The sequence below is a fragment of the Trichomycterus rosablanca genome, chromosome 9 (assembly GCF_030014385.1).
Source record: "Trichomycterus rosablanca isolate fTriRos1 chromosome 9, fTriRos1.hap1, whole genome shotgun sequence".
NCBI classification, from domain to species: Eukaryota; Metazoa; Chordata; class Actinopteri; order Siluriformes; family Trichomycteridae; genus Trichomycterus; species Trichomycterus rosablanca.
In genome coordinates, this window is record NC_085996.1 from 16,297,159 (window position 1) to 16,314,825 (window position 17,667).

Below are 17,667 nucleotides of genomic sequence, written 5' to 3' on the forward strand. Positions count from 1 at the left end.
TACTGAAAAGGTTATTTTCAAATGTAAAAAATGTATTTACTTATTTACACTATTCTGTTTTGTGCAGTACAAGTATTTTATGTTTATAATATTAAATTGCTATTTTTATGAAGTGTGTTCAAAATCATGTTTTTTCATGGGCCCTTAGAAGCTGGCTGATGTCTTAAAATGATGCTCCACATAATATTCCTTCCTAGTAATGCCATCAATTTTGTAAAGTGCACCAGTTTCTCCTGCAGCAAAGCACTCCCACAACATGATGCTGCCACCACCATACTTCATGGTTGGGATGGTATTCTATGGCTAGCAAAGCTTTTCCTCTTTTTCTCAATACATAATGATGGTTATTTTATTTTTGTTTTATCAGATCAGAAGACATTTCTCCAAAATGCAAGATGTTTGTGCAGTTGCAAACTGTAACCTGGCTTTTTTATTGTGGATCTGGAGCAGTGGCTTCTTCCTTGCTAAAAGTTTTTGCAGTTTATACTTTTGTGTCTGTGACTTTCAGCATCATCATTGTTGTTCTTGAATTTATTTGTATTTTTCTCACTAAAGTATGTTCAACTCTAGAAGAATTGAAAATTGATCCTAAGGATGTACCAGACTTGTGGATGTCCACAATTCTATTTTTGGATGTCTTGGCTGTTTTTTTTCCCCATAACCTCCTTCTTAACTCAAAAGCTGTTGATTATCTTATCAGAAGCCTCTAAAGCCATGACATTGTTTTTGGAATTATCCAAGCTATTTAAAGGCACAGTCAACTTGGTGTACATAAACGTCTGACCAACTAAAGTTTAAATATAGTAAATTACAAGCTAAATGATCTGTTTGTAAACATTTGTTAGACAAAATGCTTGTCGTGTAGATATGATAAACAACTTGCTAAAAGTATAGTTCGTTGACAGAATGTGTGGAGGGGATGAATAAAATTAATTGTTTTTAGCCAAAGTGTGTGAAAACTTATGACTGGATGTGTGTGTGCAGACAGGCCCAATTATCAAATAGCGACTGATTGCAAATTGCATATATATCCACTCTTACTATCACAGCTGATCATATACTATAACTGAATACATTGCAGGATTGCTTCACAGTCATTACATTTAATTTTTTCATAATGATTTAAACAAAAAATAAAACTAATTTAAAACCTAGCATTTTTAAATAAAAAAAAACAAATGAACAAATGAAAACAAATTTACTCACAGGGCTGCTTGCCACTGAGGCTTCATGTATAGATGTGCTCTTTCTATACGGACATTGTTAGCAAAGTGAAGGCGTTTAGGAAGGTGCTCCTTCAAATAAGGCTTCATCGGCTGATCAGGAGCCCTGCACTATAAATGCATAATGTTGTTAAAGTTAAATTATAAATGTTGCATTTACTTAATGTATAACTCAGAACTGATAATCCATACCGACAAATTCTTCACCAGCCCCTCATAATTAACTGCCAGAAGACAAAACAGAAAGAAAAAGAATCATGAAAAAGAGAATAACTGCACAGCACACACTGTGTTTGTAATGATTGCACAGCACACATCGCCAGTAATTACAAAGTGAAAACAGGGTTTAGAAAATATGCAATTTTATTTTACTGACAAAAATCGTTTATTTAGGGGTGACATATCTGTAAACACCCTTAGCCTAATACTTGGTGGATGCACCTTTGGCAGCTATTACAGCTTCAAGGCATCTTGGGAAAGAAGCTACGAGCTTGGCACACTTGTTTCTGGACATTTTTGCCCATTCCTCTTGGCATATCCTTGCAAGCTCCATCAGGTTGGATGGGGGGGGGGGGGGGGGGGGGGGGGGGCATCAGTACACAGCCATTTCCAGCTCCTTCTACACATGTTCAATTGGATTTAGGTCTGGGCTCTGTCTGGGCCACTCAAGGACATTCACAGACCTTCTCCGAAGCCACTCCTTTGTTCTCTTGGCTGTGTGCTTTGGGTCGTTGTCATGTTGGAAGGTAAACCTTTGCCCCAGTCTGAGGTCCAGAGCAAAAGTTCAATTTTGCTTTCATCAGACCAAAGAATCTTGTTTTAGATAATCTAGTCCTCTAGGTGCCTTTTGGCAAACTCCAAGTGGGCTGTCATGTACCTTTTACTAAGAAGTGGCTTCCGTCTACCATAAAGACGTGATTTGTGGAGTTCTGCCTATATGGTTGATCTTCTGATGGTTTTCAAATCTCCACAAGGATACACAGAGTGACCCTCGGGTTCCTGCTCACCTCCCTGGCCAGGGCTCGTCTTTCCCGATCATTCAGTTTGGCCAGGGGCCAGGTCTGGGAGGATTTTTGGTGGTTCCAAACTTCTTCCATTTACGAATGATGCTGGCCACTGTGCTCTTTGGGACCTGTAAAGCAATTTTTCTGTACCCTTCTCCAGATCTATGCCTTGACACAATTCTGTTTCTGAGGTCTGCAGATAATTTCTTTGACCCCATGGCTTGGAGTTTGCTCTGATATGCACTGTCAACTGTGGGACCTTATGTAGACAAGTGTTGGCAATCCCCAATCATGTCCAATCAGTGAATTTTACCACAGGCGGACTCCAATTAAATTGTATAAACATCTCAAGCAGTATCAGTGAAAACAAAATGCACCTCAGCATACTTTTGGGTGTCATATCAAAGGGTGTGCACGCTTGTGTACATATGATATTTAACATTTAGATTTTTAATAAATTAGCACAAATGTCTAAAAATCTGCTTTCACTTCATCATTGTGGGCTATTTTGTGTAGAATTTTGTGACAAAAAATGAACTCACTCTATTATAGAATGAGTTTGTAATGTAATAAAATGTGGAGGAGGTGAAAAGGGTGTGCAGTCCGGCTTGACTGTATATACATATATACAGGGGTTGGACAAAATAACTGAAACACCTGGTTTTAGACCACAATAATTTATTAGTATGGTGTAGGGCCTCCTTTTGCGGCCAATACAGCATCAATTCGTCTTGGAAATGACATATACAAGTCCTGCACAGTGGTCAGAGGGATTTTAAGCCATTCTTCTTGCAGGATAGTGGCCAGGTCACTACGTGATGCTGGTGGAGGAAAACGTTTCCTGACTCGCTTCTCCAAAACACCCCAAAGTGGCTCAATAATATTTAGATCTGGTGACTGTGCAGGCCATGGGAGATGTTCAACTTCACTTTCATGTTCATCAAACCAATCTTTCACCAGTCTTGCTGTGTGTATTGGTGCATTGTCATCCTGATACACGGCACCGCCTTCAGGATACAATGTTTGAACCATTGGATGCACATGGTCCTCCAGAATGGTTCGGTAGTCCTTGGCAGTGACGCGCCGATCTAGCACAAGTATTGGGCCAAGGGAATGCCATGATATGGCAGCCCAAACCATCACTGATCCACCCCCATGCTTCACTCTGGGCATGCAACAGTCTATATACAGGGGTTGGACAAAATAACTGAAACACCTGGTTTTAGACCACAATAATTTATTAGTATGGTGTAGGGCCTCCTTTTGCGGCCAATACAGCATCAATTCGTCTTGGAAATGACATATACAAGTCCTGCACAGTGGTCAGAGGGATTTTAAGCCATTCTTCTTGCAGGATAGTGGCCAGGTCACTACGTGATGCTGGTGGAGGAAAACGTTTCCTGACTCGCTTCTCCAAAACACCCCAAAGTGGCTCAATAATATTTAGATCTGGTGACTGTGCAGGCCATGGGAGATGTTCAACTTCACTTTCATGTTCATCAAACCAATCTTTCACCAGTCTTGCTGTGTGTATTGGTGCATTGTCATCCTGATACACGGCACCGCCTTCAGGATACAATGTTTGAACCATTGGATGCACATGGTCCTCCAGAATGGTTCGGTAGTCCTTGGCAGTGACGCGCCCATCTAGCACAAGTATTGGGCCAAGGGAATGCCATGATATGGCAGCCCAAACCATCACTGATCCACCCCCATGCTTCACTCTGGGCATGCAACAGTCTATATACAGGGGTTGGACAAAATAACTGAAACACCTGGTTTTAGACCACAATAATTTATTAGTATGGTGTAGGGCCTCCTTTTGCGGCCAATACAGCATCAATTCGTCTTGGAAATGACATATACAAGTCCTGCACAGTGGTCAGAGGGATTTTAAGCCATTCTTCTTGCAGGATAGTGGCCAGGTCACTACGTGATGCTGGTGGAGGAAAACGTTTCCTGACTCGCTTCTCCAAAACACCCCAAAGTGGCTCAATAATATTTAGATCTGGTGACTGTGCAGGCCATGGGAGATGTTCAACTTCACTTTCATGTTCATCAAACCAATCTTTCACCAGTCTTGCTGTGTGTATTGGTGCATTGTCATCCTGATACACGGCACCGCCTTCAGGATACAATGTTTGAACCATTGGATGCACATGGTCCTCCAGAATGGTTCGGTAGTCCTTGGCAGTGACGCGCCCATCTAGCACAAGTATTGGGCCAAGGGAATGCCATGATATGGCAGCCCAAACCATCACTGATCCACCCCCATGCTTCACTCTGGGCATGCAACAGTCTATATACGTATATATATATACTGTATATATATATATATATATATATATATATATATATATATATATATATATATATATATATATATATATATATATAGGTAAAATATTAGTAAAATGTTAAGGTAATACTCTTTTTGTTTCTACACAGGTCAAAGGGGATAAACAAATTACTGCTTTGTTTATTTGCATTACATACAGTTTTAAAAATTATTATTTGTAACTCTAAGCAAGGACTTACTGTAAATTTAAGCAAGGACTTACAGGTAAAGAATTGTTCAGGAAGTCGTCTGGGGCGGATCCTTGGAGCAGGACCCTGGAGTACTGTAAAGTCATCAGTGTTATCCTGGTATGATGAAATATATACAGCTTTTTCACACGAAGCTTCCTCCATTCCTGGTTTTCACAAAAAAAATGACAACATCAAAAGCACAGAGATTCCATTGACTTAGCATTTTTTCTTTTGGCAAATGATTTTATGTCAGGAACTAATAAGATTACCATAATGACATATTAGCATATAGCTGAAGATTTGATAATCTATGCCTTCCTTAAAGGCCCTCAGCGTCATTAAAAAACACTAGTGCTGAACTTTAAATGCAAAGCTATCACAACCCACCACAATATGAATTAATGTTAATTAAAAAAATTATATTTATGTATTTTTTTCCCTTTTTCCCAATCTAGTTATATGCAAATATCCTGGTTATGTCTCCCCTCCACTGCTGCAGACCCCTACCCTGGCTCAAAAGAGCAGTACCTAACATGCCTCCTACAAAGAAGAAGAAGAAGAAGAAGAAAATACAAAACTTGTGCAGTTGCCAAGCGCTTCTTTTTATTGCACAATGCGGGTTCACATAGGGATTGCCATCACGTAAGGAAAGTCACCAGGGCATTACCAGCAGGTTCTTTAACTTTTCAACAATGAATGGTGTATCATCCTACAGTGCATCTTGGTGCCATCCTGTTCAATCTTCTTACACTGCGCCAGTGTCCAGTTCCACTGCCTGTGTGCCTATTGTAGGTGCTTTTGATGGCAAGCCACAGTAGCCTTGTTCTGTTGTTCAGTACCAGATGCCATAGCCTTCATGTACTCTGGCATTATTAAGTCTGGGCAACCAACAATCTGTAGGTGGTTTGTGTCTTGTCCCTTCTCTGACCACTGTTTGTGGGTACTCACCAACCAATGCCTGTGAGCACTCCTTGCATACCACAAGTAACTATCATTGGTTCAACATTAAATATATTCCTAACTGTGACACACATAATTGTTATGAAATAGGCGTTGCAATGCCTTTGACCACCTTAGGATCACCCTAATGTTTTGGCCAACTATGTACTTTATGTAATTCAAAAAGCTCACAAATCAATTAATTTCTTGTTTAGTAAGATTGTATAATATGAGTCCTGGTAAAATGGCATAATAATACAAATTCACCTCATACAGCCATTGCTCATACAGGACAAATCTAAAAACTAATTTTACCCATTAGCAGGTGTCATATCAAATCAAATCAAATCAAATCAAGGTGTATTTGTCACATACATAGTCATACACAGTACAACTGACAGTAAAATGCTTTAGTGACTGCTCAGCCACAGTAATGACAAAAAATACAAAATAGTCAAAATATATATTATACAAAAAATATAGAAATGTTTTAAAAAATATAAATATATAATAATGGACAATGAAACTGAAACACCTGTCATTTTAGTGTGGGAGGTTTCATGGCTAAATTGGACCAGTCTGGTGGCCAATCTTCATTAATTGCACATTGCACCAGTAAGAGCAGAGTGTGAAGGTTCAATTAGCAGGGTAAAAGCACAGTTTTGCTCAAAATATTGCAATGCACACAACATTATGGGTGACATACCAGAGTTCAAAAGAGGACAAATTGTTGGTGCACGTCTTGCTGGCGCATCTGTGACCAAGACATGTCAGCGTACCACCAAGAAGGACAAACCACATCCAACAGGATTAACTGTGGACGCAAGAGGAAGCTGTCTGAAAGGGATGTTCGGGTGCTAACCCGGATTGTATCCAAAAAACATAAAACCACGGCTGCCCAAATCACGGCAGAATTAAATGTGCACCTCAACTCTCCTGTTTCCACCAGAACTGTCCGTCGGGAGCTCCACAGGGTCAATATACACGGCCGGGCTGCTATAGCCAAACCTTTGGTCACTCGTGCCAATGCCAAACGTCGGTTTCAATGGTGCAAGGAGCGCAAATCTTGGGCTGTGGACAATGTGAAACATGTATTGTTCTCTGATGAGTCCACCTTTACTGTTTTCCCCACATCCGGGAGAGTTACGGTGTGGAGAAGCCCCAAAGAAGCGTACCACCCAGACTGTTGCATGCCCAGAGTGAAGCATGGGGGTGGATCAGTGATGGTTTGGGCTGCCATATCATGGCATTCCCTTGGCCCAATACTTGTGCTAGATGGGCGCGTCACTGCCAAGGACTACCGAACCATTCTGGAGGACCATGTGCATCCAATGGTTCAAACATTGTATCCTGAAGGCGGTGCCGTCTATCAGGATGACAATGCACCAATACACACAGCAAGACTGGTGAAAGATTGGTTTGATGAACATGAAAGTGAAGTTGAACATCTCCCATGGCCTGCACAGTCACCAGATCTAAATATTATTGAGCCACTTTGGGGTGTTTTGGAGAAGCGAGTCAGGAAACGTTTTCCTCCACCAGCATCACGTAGTGACCTGGCCACTATCCTGCAAGAAGAATGGCTTAAAATCCCTCTGACCACTGTGCAGGACTTGTATATGTCATTTCCAAGATGAATTGACGCTGTATTGGCCGCAAAAGGAGGCCCTACACCATACTAATAAATTATTGTGGTCTAAAACCAGGTGTTTCAGTTTCATTGTCCAACCCCTGTATATATATGTATATATATATATATATATATATAGAAAAATATTATAATAAGTACGCTACATGTATATACTAAATAAATAAAATGTGTTCCTTGATGTTACATAAATTACCTAATTACATAATTACCATGGTCTGAGAGAAGAACCAGATTGACACACTTATGGAGTTTTCTCTGCTTTAGACCATCCATTATCATTCCTATAATCTTGTCAACATTCATTAGAGCCTCAATCACCTGAAACACAAAATGTAAAAAAAGTTCATGTTGGAATATATATACCGATCAGCCATAACATTAAAACCACCTCTTGTTTCTACACTCACAGTCCATTTTATTAGCTCCATTTACCATATGGTACTTTGTAGTAATTATTTAGGTGATGGATAATTCTCAGCACTGCAGTGACAGTAACATGGTGGTGGTGTGTTAGTGTGTGTTGTGCTGGTATGAGTGAATCAGACACAGCAGCGCTCTGAAGTTTTTAAATACCGTGTCCACTCACTGTCCACTCTATTAGACACTCCTACCTAGTTGATCCACCTTGTAAATGTAAAGTCAGAGACAATCGCTCATCTATTGCTGCTGTTTGAGTTGGTAATCTTTGAAATCTTTATCAGTGGTCACAGGACTTGCCCACAGGGTGCTGTTAGCTGGATATATTTTTGGTTGGTGAACTATTCTCAGTCCAGCAGTGACAGTGAGGTGTTTAAAAACTCCATCAGAACTGCTGTGTCTTATCCACTCATACCACCACAACACACACCACCATGTACGTGTCACTGCAGTGCTGAGAATGACCCACCACCCAAATTATACCTACTCTGTGGTGGTCCTGGGAGAGTCCTGACCATTGAAGAACAGCATGAAAAGGGGCTGACCACTGACAACAAAAAATGCTGAGAAACAGATGGACTACAGTCAGTAATTGCAGAACTACAAAGTGCTTCTCTATGGTAAGTGGAGCTAAGAAAATGGACAGTGAGTGTAGAAACAAGGAGGTGGTTTTATTGTTATGGTTGATCGATGTACAGTGTATCACAAAAGTGAGTACACCCCTCACATTTCTGCAGATATTTAAGTATATCTTTTCATGGGACAACACTGACAAAATGACACTTTGACACAATGAAAAGTAGTCTGTGTGCAGCTTATATAACAGTGTAAATTTATTCTTCCCTCAAAATAACTCAATATACAGCCATTAATGTCTAAACCACCGGCAACAAAAGTGAGTACACCCCTTAGTGAAAGTTCCTTAAGTGTCAATATTTTGTGTGGCCACCATTATTTCCCAGAACTGCCTTAACTCTCCTGGGCATGGAGTTTACCAGAGCTTCACAGGTTGCCACTGGAATGCTTTTCCACTCCTCCATGACGACATCACGGAGCTGGCGGATATTCGAGACATTGCGCTCCTCCACCTTCCGCTTGAGGATGCCCCAAAGATGTTCTATTGGGTTTAGGTCTGGAGACATGCTTGGCCAGTCCATCACCTTTACCCTCAGCCTCTTCAATAAAGCAGTGGTCGTCTTAGAGGTGTGTTTGGGGTCATTATCATGCTGGAATACTGCCCTGCGACCTAGTTTCCGGAGGGAGGGGATCATGCTCTGCTTCAGTATTTCACAGTATATATTGGAGTTCATGTGTCCCTCAATGAAATGTAACTCCCCAACACCTGCTGCACTCATGCAGCACCAGACCATGGCATTCCCACCACCATGCTTGACTGTAGGCATGACACACTTATCTTTGTACTCCTCACCTGATTGCCGCCACACATGCTTGAGACCATCTGAACCAAACAAATTAATCTTGGTCTCATCAGACCATAGGACATGGTTCCAGTAATCCATGTCCTTTGTTGACATGTCTTCAGCAAACTGTTTGCGGGCTTTCTTGTGTAGAGACTTCAGAAGAGGCTTCCTTCTGGGGTGACAGCCATGCAGACCAATTTGATGTAGTGTGCGGCGTATGGTCTGAGCACTGACAGGCTGACCCCCCACCTTTTCAATCTCTGCAGCAATGCTGACAGCACTCCTGCGCCTATCTTTCAAAGACAGCAGTTGGATGTGACGCTGAGCACGTGCACTCAGCTTCTTTGGACGACCAACGCGAGGTCTGTTCTGAGTGGACCCTGCTCTTTTAAAATGCTGGATGATCTTGGCCACTGTGCTGCAGCTCAGTTTCAGGGTGTTGGCAATCTTCTTGCAGCCTTGGCCATCTTCATGTAGCGCAACAATTCGTCTTTTAAGATCCTCAGAGAGTTCTTTGCCATGAGGTGCCATGTTGGAACTTTCAGTGACCAGTATGAGAGAGTGTGAGAGCTGTACTACTAAATTGAACACACCTGCTCCCTATGCACACCTGAGACCTAGTAACACTAACGAGTCACATGACATTTTGGAGGGAAAATGACAAGCAGTGCTCAATTTGGACATTTAGGGATGTAGTCTCTTAGGGGTGTACTCACTTTTGTTGCCGGTGGTTTAGACATTAATGGCTGTATATTGAGTTATTTTGAGGGAAGAATAAATTTACACTGTTATATAAGCTGCACACAGACTACTTTTCATTGTGTCAAAGTGTCATTTTGTCAGTGTTGTCCCATGAAAAGATATACTTAAATATCTGCAGAAATGTGAGGGGTGTACTCACTTTTGTGATACACTGTATATATTAATAACTGTATATACTGTATACATATATACGTATATATATATATATATACAGTATATATATATATATATATATATTATTTACTGTACACACTGTGTACTAGTTACACACTGTGCACCACTCTGCATTATACTGCTTACCCTAACTATTCATATGTTTGTTAAAGTATATAAAAAAAGTATGTGCTATTTTTTAAAATCTAAGCTGTGCTATGTATAAGTATTTGCCCTGCATCCACTTTCTTCTAGTTTTACTAAATTGTCACGTTTAAGTATAAGAAAAAGACAATGCAAGTAAACACAAAATGCAGCTTTTGAATGATCATTCCATGTGTTAAAGATAAAGATTTATTTATTTAAAGACTGTATCATCCTTGGGAAAATGTAACTGCCCCCTAAATCTAATAAAGGGTTATGACACATTACTTGTAGTAACAATTGCAATCAAATGTTTGTGATATCTTACGCTTTTACATCACTGTGTAGAAACTTTGGCCCACTTTTCTTTGTAGAATTGCTTTAAATAGGCTATATTGGAGGGTTTTTGAGCATAAACTGCCTCTTTAAGGTCTTGCCACAACATCTGAATGGAATTCATGTCAGTACTTTGACTTAGCCACATGAACTCATCATTTAACAAAGCATTTTGTGTTAACAATATTGACTTATATTAAAAGTGGTTTGATCTAAAACGTGTGCCAAATATACAAAAATAGAAAGAATGGGAGGAGAGTAAATACCTTTTCAAAGCTACATATGTCATTGCAGTACTAGGATTGTAATGACAAAGGCAAAAATTTATGGTCAGAATGGAGAATGGAGGCACAGATGACTAACAGTGATGTCTCCTTTAATCAGGCAGTTCCTGTGCCTCATCAGTGTAAATTTGCTGCAACTGAAAGAGCCTTTATTTACTGGCAAGAATGGCCACCTCACCATGGTCTTGTTGTATTGTGATGCATGCTTTTGCTTATTTGATGCCTGCACTTTCAGTAAGGCCATAAGTTTTGGTTTCTATGATCAAAGAACAAAGAACTTAGCCAGTGCTGAGCTGTCCTTAGCACCTTTATCACCGGAGCCCCACAGCTGGATTAACACTGGATGCAGGCTGTGTCAGGTGGTAGACTGACTGTGCTGTTCCTTTACAGCCACCGTCAGTTCCTCTTTCTTTATGCTTTTTTTTCCAAGAACAGGGGTTATCACGAGTAGTTAGTGGGTTGGTAACTCAGTTTCTTGGTTAGTGAATTTTTTGGGATTGAATTTTTGGTTTGGTTTTATTTTGCTTTTAGTGTCTGTTATTTTGGCCAGCTGTATTCTGTTAGTTGTTTTCTCCTTTTTTTCTAGCTCTTTAGCCTCAGAATTTTTCTGCCAGGTTAAGCATGCATATTGAGTTCATATGGTACAACTTGGTTCACCAATTTGTGATTCATCCTGTTACACTTTAATTGAGCACAGCAGCCACTAAGCCCAGGTAAATACTGACACCAGTGCATTCTTGCAATGGTTCTTATGTCACATCAAACCATCAAAGCCAATTTTCTTTGCATAAGGTCACAGTTTTAGTTTTTGTTAAGACTCATTGTTCTTAAAATAGACAGCTGCACAATGAAAACATGTGTGGTCTACTAAAACAATCTTTTAAATTGTTTATGAAATTAATACACATTTTTTTCTACAGAACAAAAATAAAACAAAATGCATCTATTTTATTTCTAGCTTAATGTTCAAATGACAGGGTTTGTTGTTGTTGTTTAAGCTTGTATTAGTGCTCATGGCATACAGATTTACTCTTTGAGACTTTAAGCTTAAATTTAACTAAATGTAGAACAATAGATACACAAAAAATGCAAAACATATTTCACAAACTAGTTGTTTTTACACTACATTACTTTTTTTTTTTTTCAAAAAATGATGATTTTTGTAACTTTCGTCATTATTATCTCATTATTTCATTCAACTTTAGAAACATTTTCCTTCTGCCATATATTGGAGGTGTAAGGAAAGTACATTGAGGAAACCCATGGTCACAAAAAACATGCTAAACTCCACACCGCAAGTGTCCCTAGAAGAGTATAAAACCTGCCTACATCTCACCACCTGCTGCACCATTGCCCCACAGTAATTGTTGATAGGAATATTACTGATATTACTTTATTGTCCTATTCATATAGTTTTCTGCTGATTATGTAATAAATGTAAGATTATGTGCTTATTCTGAATCAATGCTTAATTACTAATGACTTTTAAGAAGCAGTAACAAATGTTTTAAACAAAAGTTTACCTGGCTGCTCCCTGGTCCATATATATGTCCAGCTTTATCAGGTTGTTCCAAATATAAAGTGTAAAAGTTGGGCCTATAGTCAAAAAAATACAAATCTTACAACAGTAGGGGGTAACAATTATATAAGCATAAGCATAAACAAATAAAAGCTTAAAAAGAACTGATAGAGAAACTAGTTAAACATCACAAATTAATACCATTGCTAGTTTATTCCAATTCTGTTGATGGCTATAACAAATATCTATGGTGAAAAATAATTTACTTTAGCAGCATTTTAAATGTTTCTCTTGGAAATTTTTTCAGGAATTTTGCTAGGCCATGAAAGCATCTTCACTTTTCCTTATAAAGTTAGGGTTAGGGTTTTATATTTGGGACTATTGTTTAACTGCAGTGTAGTTTATTGGTTATTAGTTTGTTGTTGTTTTTAGGTTGCCTGCATTTTTAAATGCCTGATTTTATATTAGTCTGACAGCATGTTATTCTATGTTGCATTGGTCCATTTACACCTTAGGATTTGTAGTTCCATGATCTTTTCACTTGTGAACAAATTGCTCCCAGTTGCAATTACAAATAATTGTTTGCAGTATTTAAGAATGTGATTTATCTGTAATACTGTACATATATTATATAAATAATATATAAATACATATAATGACATATTTTCCCCTATCAATTTTGTTTGTATCAACATACTTGCTAATGCTTATAAATACATACCACTTTGTTCATATTTAAAATTTTAAAGAAATTAAATACTCCCTGGTGCTGCTGCAGACACTAAAGTGAATAAATATTTTAAAATCTTTGTAATATACAATAGTTTTAAAGAATAAGCTATTAGCTATTACCTTAGCAACTAGCCTTATCTTGAGGGGTAGCCAAAGATTTCATTACTGTAGTCCAGGTTAATATTTATCAATTCTCAATGATTCAATAATATTAGAAAAGAAGTTTTTGAATCTACCATGATAAATCTGGTTTTATGTACCATATAGCATGAGACATGCACCACTGTATTTACGCAGTCCAGTTCTCATGCAAGCACCTTTAACCAGCTAGCAGAGGCTGCAATTGCAAAAACTTAATCGACCTCCATCTCTCAGGCACAGCTAATTAGGGAGGTCGATAGCACAGCTAGGATTCAAACTCAAGAGCCTGACATCCCAGCAGTGGGATGCATTAAACCACTGAGCCACCCAGAGCACTCACCCTCCAAGAAATTTAACCAGACACAAATCTGTTTTTAATTATTATTATTTAAAAAAAGAGAGAGACTAGGCACAGCAGTTGCAAATAACATTAATTACAAAGTATAAAGAGCACCATCCAATAGGTCAAACCATGTGTGTGTGTGTGTGTGTGTGTGTGTGTGATTATGTGTTTGTGTTTCGTTTTGCTTTAAGAAAATATACTCATGTACAAATTTTTTGCATAATATTTATTACCTTTCTCCTTGAGGCAAACTCAACCATTCAAAAATTGTGGTCACTCTTTTTTCAAATGGAATATTCCTAAAATAACAAAAGAAAGTTTAAAAAAACCTATATTTTCACTGTATTTACAAAGTTTGAGAAACACTTTTCACCTTGCCCTTGTATAGTTTAAGAAATTGGATTAAAATAAAGTACTAGTCCATTACAATTAGTGTAAATATAAGAACAAATTACTTACTTAAAATCTACTCACTTATCATATGTTCTATAAAAATTCGGAAATTTTCCTTTAATGGGTACATCTGATCCTGGCCAAAAGAATGTAGCAGATTTGAGTTCGTTGTTCATGGCTGTAATCCAAACCTACAAAATAGTAAAGAGCCCCCAACTATAATTTACATTTAAATTGATTTGCTTAACTTTTTGTAAGGATCAAATGTCTTCAAGTGGACAGACATTTTTAAATCTGAAAATCAAAGGAAATTTTATCAAGTCACTTACTGGTTCACCCTGGTACCACCGTGGGTTAAACTTCTCATTGTCTCTTAAACTGAAGGTGGCATTAAGACTAACATCATACATCTTATTGTCAACAATTCCATGTGACTCTGGATACAGACCCTGTAAAAAATAAAATATAAGTACAATATCTTCGGAATGCAGCATAATAAGAACAAAAAACTAACTTAAAATCCTACAGCAAGCAAAAAATCCTCAAATCTGAATGTCAATTAAAAAAAACGCTAATACAAACAGAAAGCGGTTATTTGTAAATTCACTTTTACCTGAATTTTAACAAATCAGAACAAATGTAAGATATCTGATGCTGAAATAAATTTAAGTAAATAAATGTTTTTTTCTAAAATTGATGCCTAGAACATGTATCAGAAAAGTTAGGGCAGGGGTAACATGAGACTATGAAACTAGTGATCATCATGTTTGGATTTAGAATCATGTTTGGATTTAGAAGAAGCATCATGTAAAGGTGGAGTACACAGACATGACTGGTTGAGTCGGCAGGGGGTTGAGCAGGGGTTTCTCATTGCTGCTGCACTTACTGCCTCTGCTGGCAGCGCAAGAGGAGGTTGATTGGTGATGCCAGTGTGGGGCTCTCCATGCAATACTGTGCTCTGTAAGATCCTACCTCTGGCAGGTTAAATTCACTGCAATGCTTTAGTGATGACTTTAACACCACATGGTCTCAGAAATAGCTGACTACCCATTGTCAAGAAACAATTTCTTCCTGCATTCAAGACTGCATTTATTGGAATTGGAATTCATTCGATGCAAGTTAAGGCTGCACAATGCATAGTGAAAGTCATATGTCAACAAAAATATCAGCAATGCTGATGACATCTTGGGGCTTGACCTTACCTTAATTAGTCTAAGGCACAAATAAGCATTGTGGTCTAATAAGTAAACCTGTTGTTTTTGGGCTAAAGAAGAAAATGACTATCAAGAGATGCTATTTTTTAAATAAAGTTTACTACTTATTAGATATGTCTATGCCTATTTTAACATGACATAAGCCAGTTACATACTGCATGTGTTTTAACAGCATAGAATACAGTTCAGTTTACAGGTGCTAAACTGACCTACATTTAATTCAGAACTGTCAACAATTGAAAACGTGGTTCTTTACAATACGCAAAGCTACAGAAGGAGTGGGCTATGTATGGTTAAATAGCAGAAGACTTGCATGACTGAAATTCCATTTTAAATCATGATTAATTAATGTCTTTATTTAGTTTTGCCTTTACTTTGTTTGTCAGTTTGGTGTTACTGCCATAACAGCTACATAGGCTATCTTCATAGCATATACTTGGCAGGCATAAGGCTATTGTCATTACAACATTTATATCAAAGGGATCCTTCTAAGTAATATGTTGATCTGGAAGTGTTTAAATGTGGACATTCAAGTAAGATGTGTTTTATAGTCTTTAATACATTTGGCAAAGTAGTCCAATTAATGGCACACAGTAGTAAACAATCATGTGTCTTAACATGTTACAGGGAAAAAATAAGGAGTGAACCTATATTTACAAAAAACACACTGGATTTTATATTTTAGCAACTCATTTGCAATTGTTTGTAAGAAAGCAGGACTCCAAACACAGTACTTATGTACATAGAAATAATTTGTCTGTATATACTGAACAATGCACATACAGATTTAACCAAACAACAGCAATTCAAATGAGATATTTCATGAGAATGAGATTCACATGAATCATTAGACATTGTTCAGTTATTTAGCTGTTTCCATTAGAAGCACATTCATATTTAATTAATTTGAGCAGGAGAGTTTAATATTATGCTCAAAGGGACAGTGGCTGCAGATTTTATTTCAAACAAGCAGATGCTACAGCTGATTTCCTCTGTTCCATCAGTAGGTTTTGCTTGTTAAAATACTGTTTACTTGTATCAGGTAAAGCTTCTGCTTGGTTATAATAAGGCCACTGCCAGATTAGCCAGTTGTGGGGTTTTTTAAGCTCTTCTAATGTCACACAGTTTGTCAAAAAAAAAAAAAGGTTTCACAACAGGTTTTGCTTTGTTGTTCATGCAGCTTTATTAAAAACAAAAAGCTGTCTAGATTTTTTTTACAGATTTTACCTCACGGCAATTAGGCACCGTGATGAATCTAATCTAAAGATAAAATGCTTGGATCAGTTTTTCAGTGTTATTAACAAAATGTAGATCTCTTATTTTGACAATATTACGAAGATGAAAATGTAACACTAATAATATTACTGTGTGCATCAAAAAAGAGGTCTGAATCAAGAGTAATGCCCAAGTTTTATACAACTGAGATGAGAAACAGAGAAAGCATCAAGGTTTTGCAGCAGGTTAGACAACTTGTCCCTTGCGACCTTGGATCTGTTCTATACTGTCCCAACATTTTCTGATTTGGGGTTGTAATTGTGTGGATGTTGCTAGGTTTGGCTGACATACAACTGTGTGACTTATACATAACATTGGAAGTTTATGCCATGTTTTAAATAATTTTGGTAGAAAAATATTTTGTTAATAACACTGAAAAACTGATCAATGCATTTTTATCTTTAGATTAGAGTTATCTAGCAGATTAGGTTTGGTCACAAGTGTCATATTCCATAATCTCTACACTACCTGCCAATTAAATTCTGCATTAGTTACAAGATAGTTTATGATAACTGTAAAGTACTTACTGTTACAATTGTGTAATGATTGGGAAAGGTCTTAGTAGGATAAGCAGGGCGCATAAATGGAGTAGAGGTTCCACATTGTTCTGGAAAAAAGCAAATGTAAGTTGTTTTTTTTTAGTTGCAAATCTATTAGCTCAACAAAATAATTAATTCACATGAACTCGTCCCAGACAACAACCAAAAAAGAATTTTCAAAAACTGCTACCAGCGTCATTTGACAGTGTCAGTCAAACCTGATTTTCCCTTTTTTCTATTTGATCCCAATGCTTAACCGCTGGAATCATGTCGCTAACACTGCCCCCTGATCTAACCAAGGAGGACTGAGATGTTCACATCTATTCATCTGCCCACAATGAAGTCTCAGAGAAATCCGCATCATACAGACACGCTTAGCTCCCAAAATCATCCATTGCTAGTGCAGGTGCCTTGACCAGAAAGCAGAGCCCACGATTGTATTGTGGTAAAACAATTTGACCTTCAATACCGGCAAAGTCAATCATGCCTATGTGTGGGCATCAATAGCAAGATTTACTTCTAAAAAAGGGCCTATCTAATATTCTGAATTAAAATTAACAGCACTTGGATCAAAAATGTGCTAAAAGGAATGGGTCAAAATTTATACTTTTATATATTTATAAAACAATACTGCAATGTTATTTGCAT

At 37.9% G+C, this 17,667-nt stretch overlaps 1 protein-coding gene across 2 annotated transcripts in view; it reads right to left on the reverse strand.

The window, feature by feature from the left end:
- Positions 1 to 17,667, reverse strand: part of enpp1 (ectonucleotide pyrophosphatase/phosphodiesterase 1) — a 66,811-nt gene that overhangs the window by 23,808 nt on the left and 25,336 nt on the right. For both annotated transcript variants that reach the window (XR_010013705.1, XM_063001965.1), the window contains exons 7-15: positions 17,008 to 17,087; positions 14,321 to 14,440; positions 14,073 to 14,182; positions 13,832 to 13,897; positions 12,387 to 12,459; positions 7,556 to 7,664; positions 4,789 to 4,920; positions 1,416 to 1,447; positions 1,207 to 1,334 (exon numbers count right to left, since the gene is read on the reverse strand). Coding sequence is in view for 1 of the 2 variants with exons in the window: in XM_063001965.1 (XP_062858035.1) it covers positions 1,207 to 1,334; positions 1,416 to 1,447; positions 4,789 to 4,920; positions 7,556 to 7,664; positions 12,387 to 12,459; positions 13,832 to 13,897; positions 14,073 to 14,182; positions 14,321 to 14,440; positions 17,008 to 17,087 (850 nt within the window). In the remaining variant the exon portion in view is untranslated. The remainder of the gene's footprint in view (positions 1 to 1,206; positions 1,335 to 1,415; positions 1,448 to 4,788; positions 4,921 to 7,555; positions 7,665 to 12,386; positions 12,460 to 13,831; positions 13,898 to 14,072; positions 14,183 to 14,320; positions 14,441 to 17,007; positions 17,088 to 17,667) is intronic.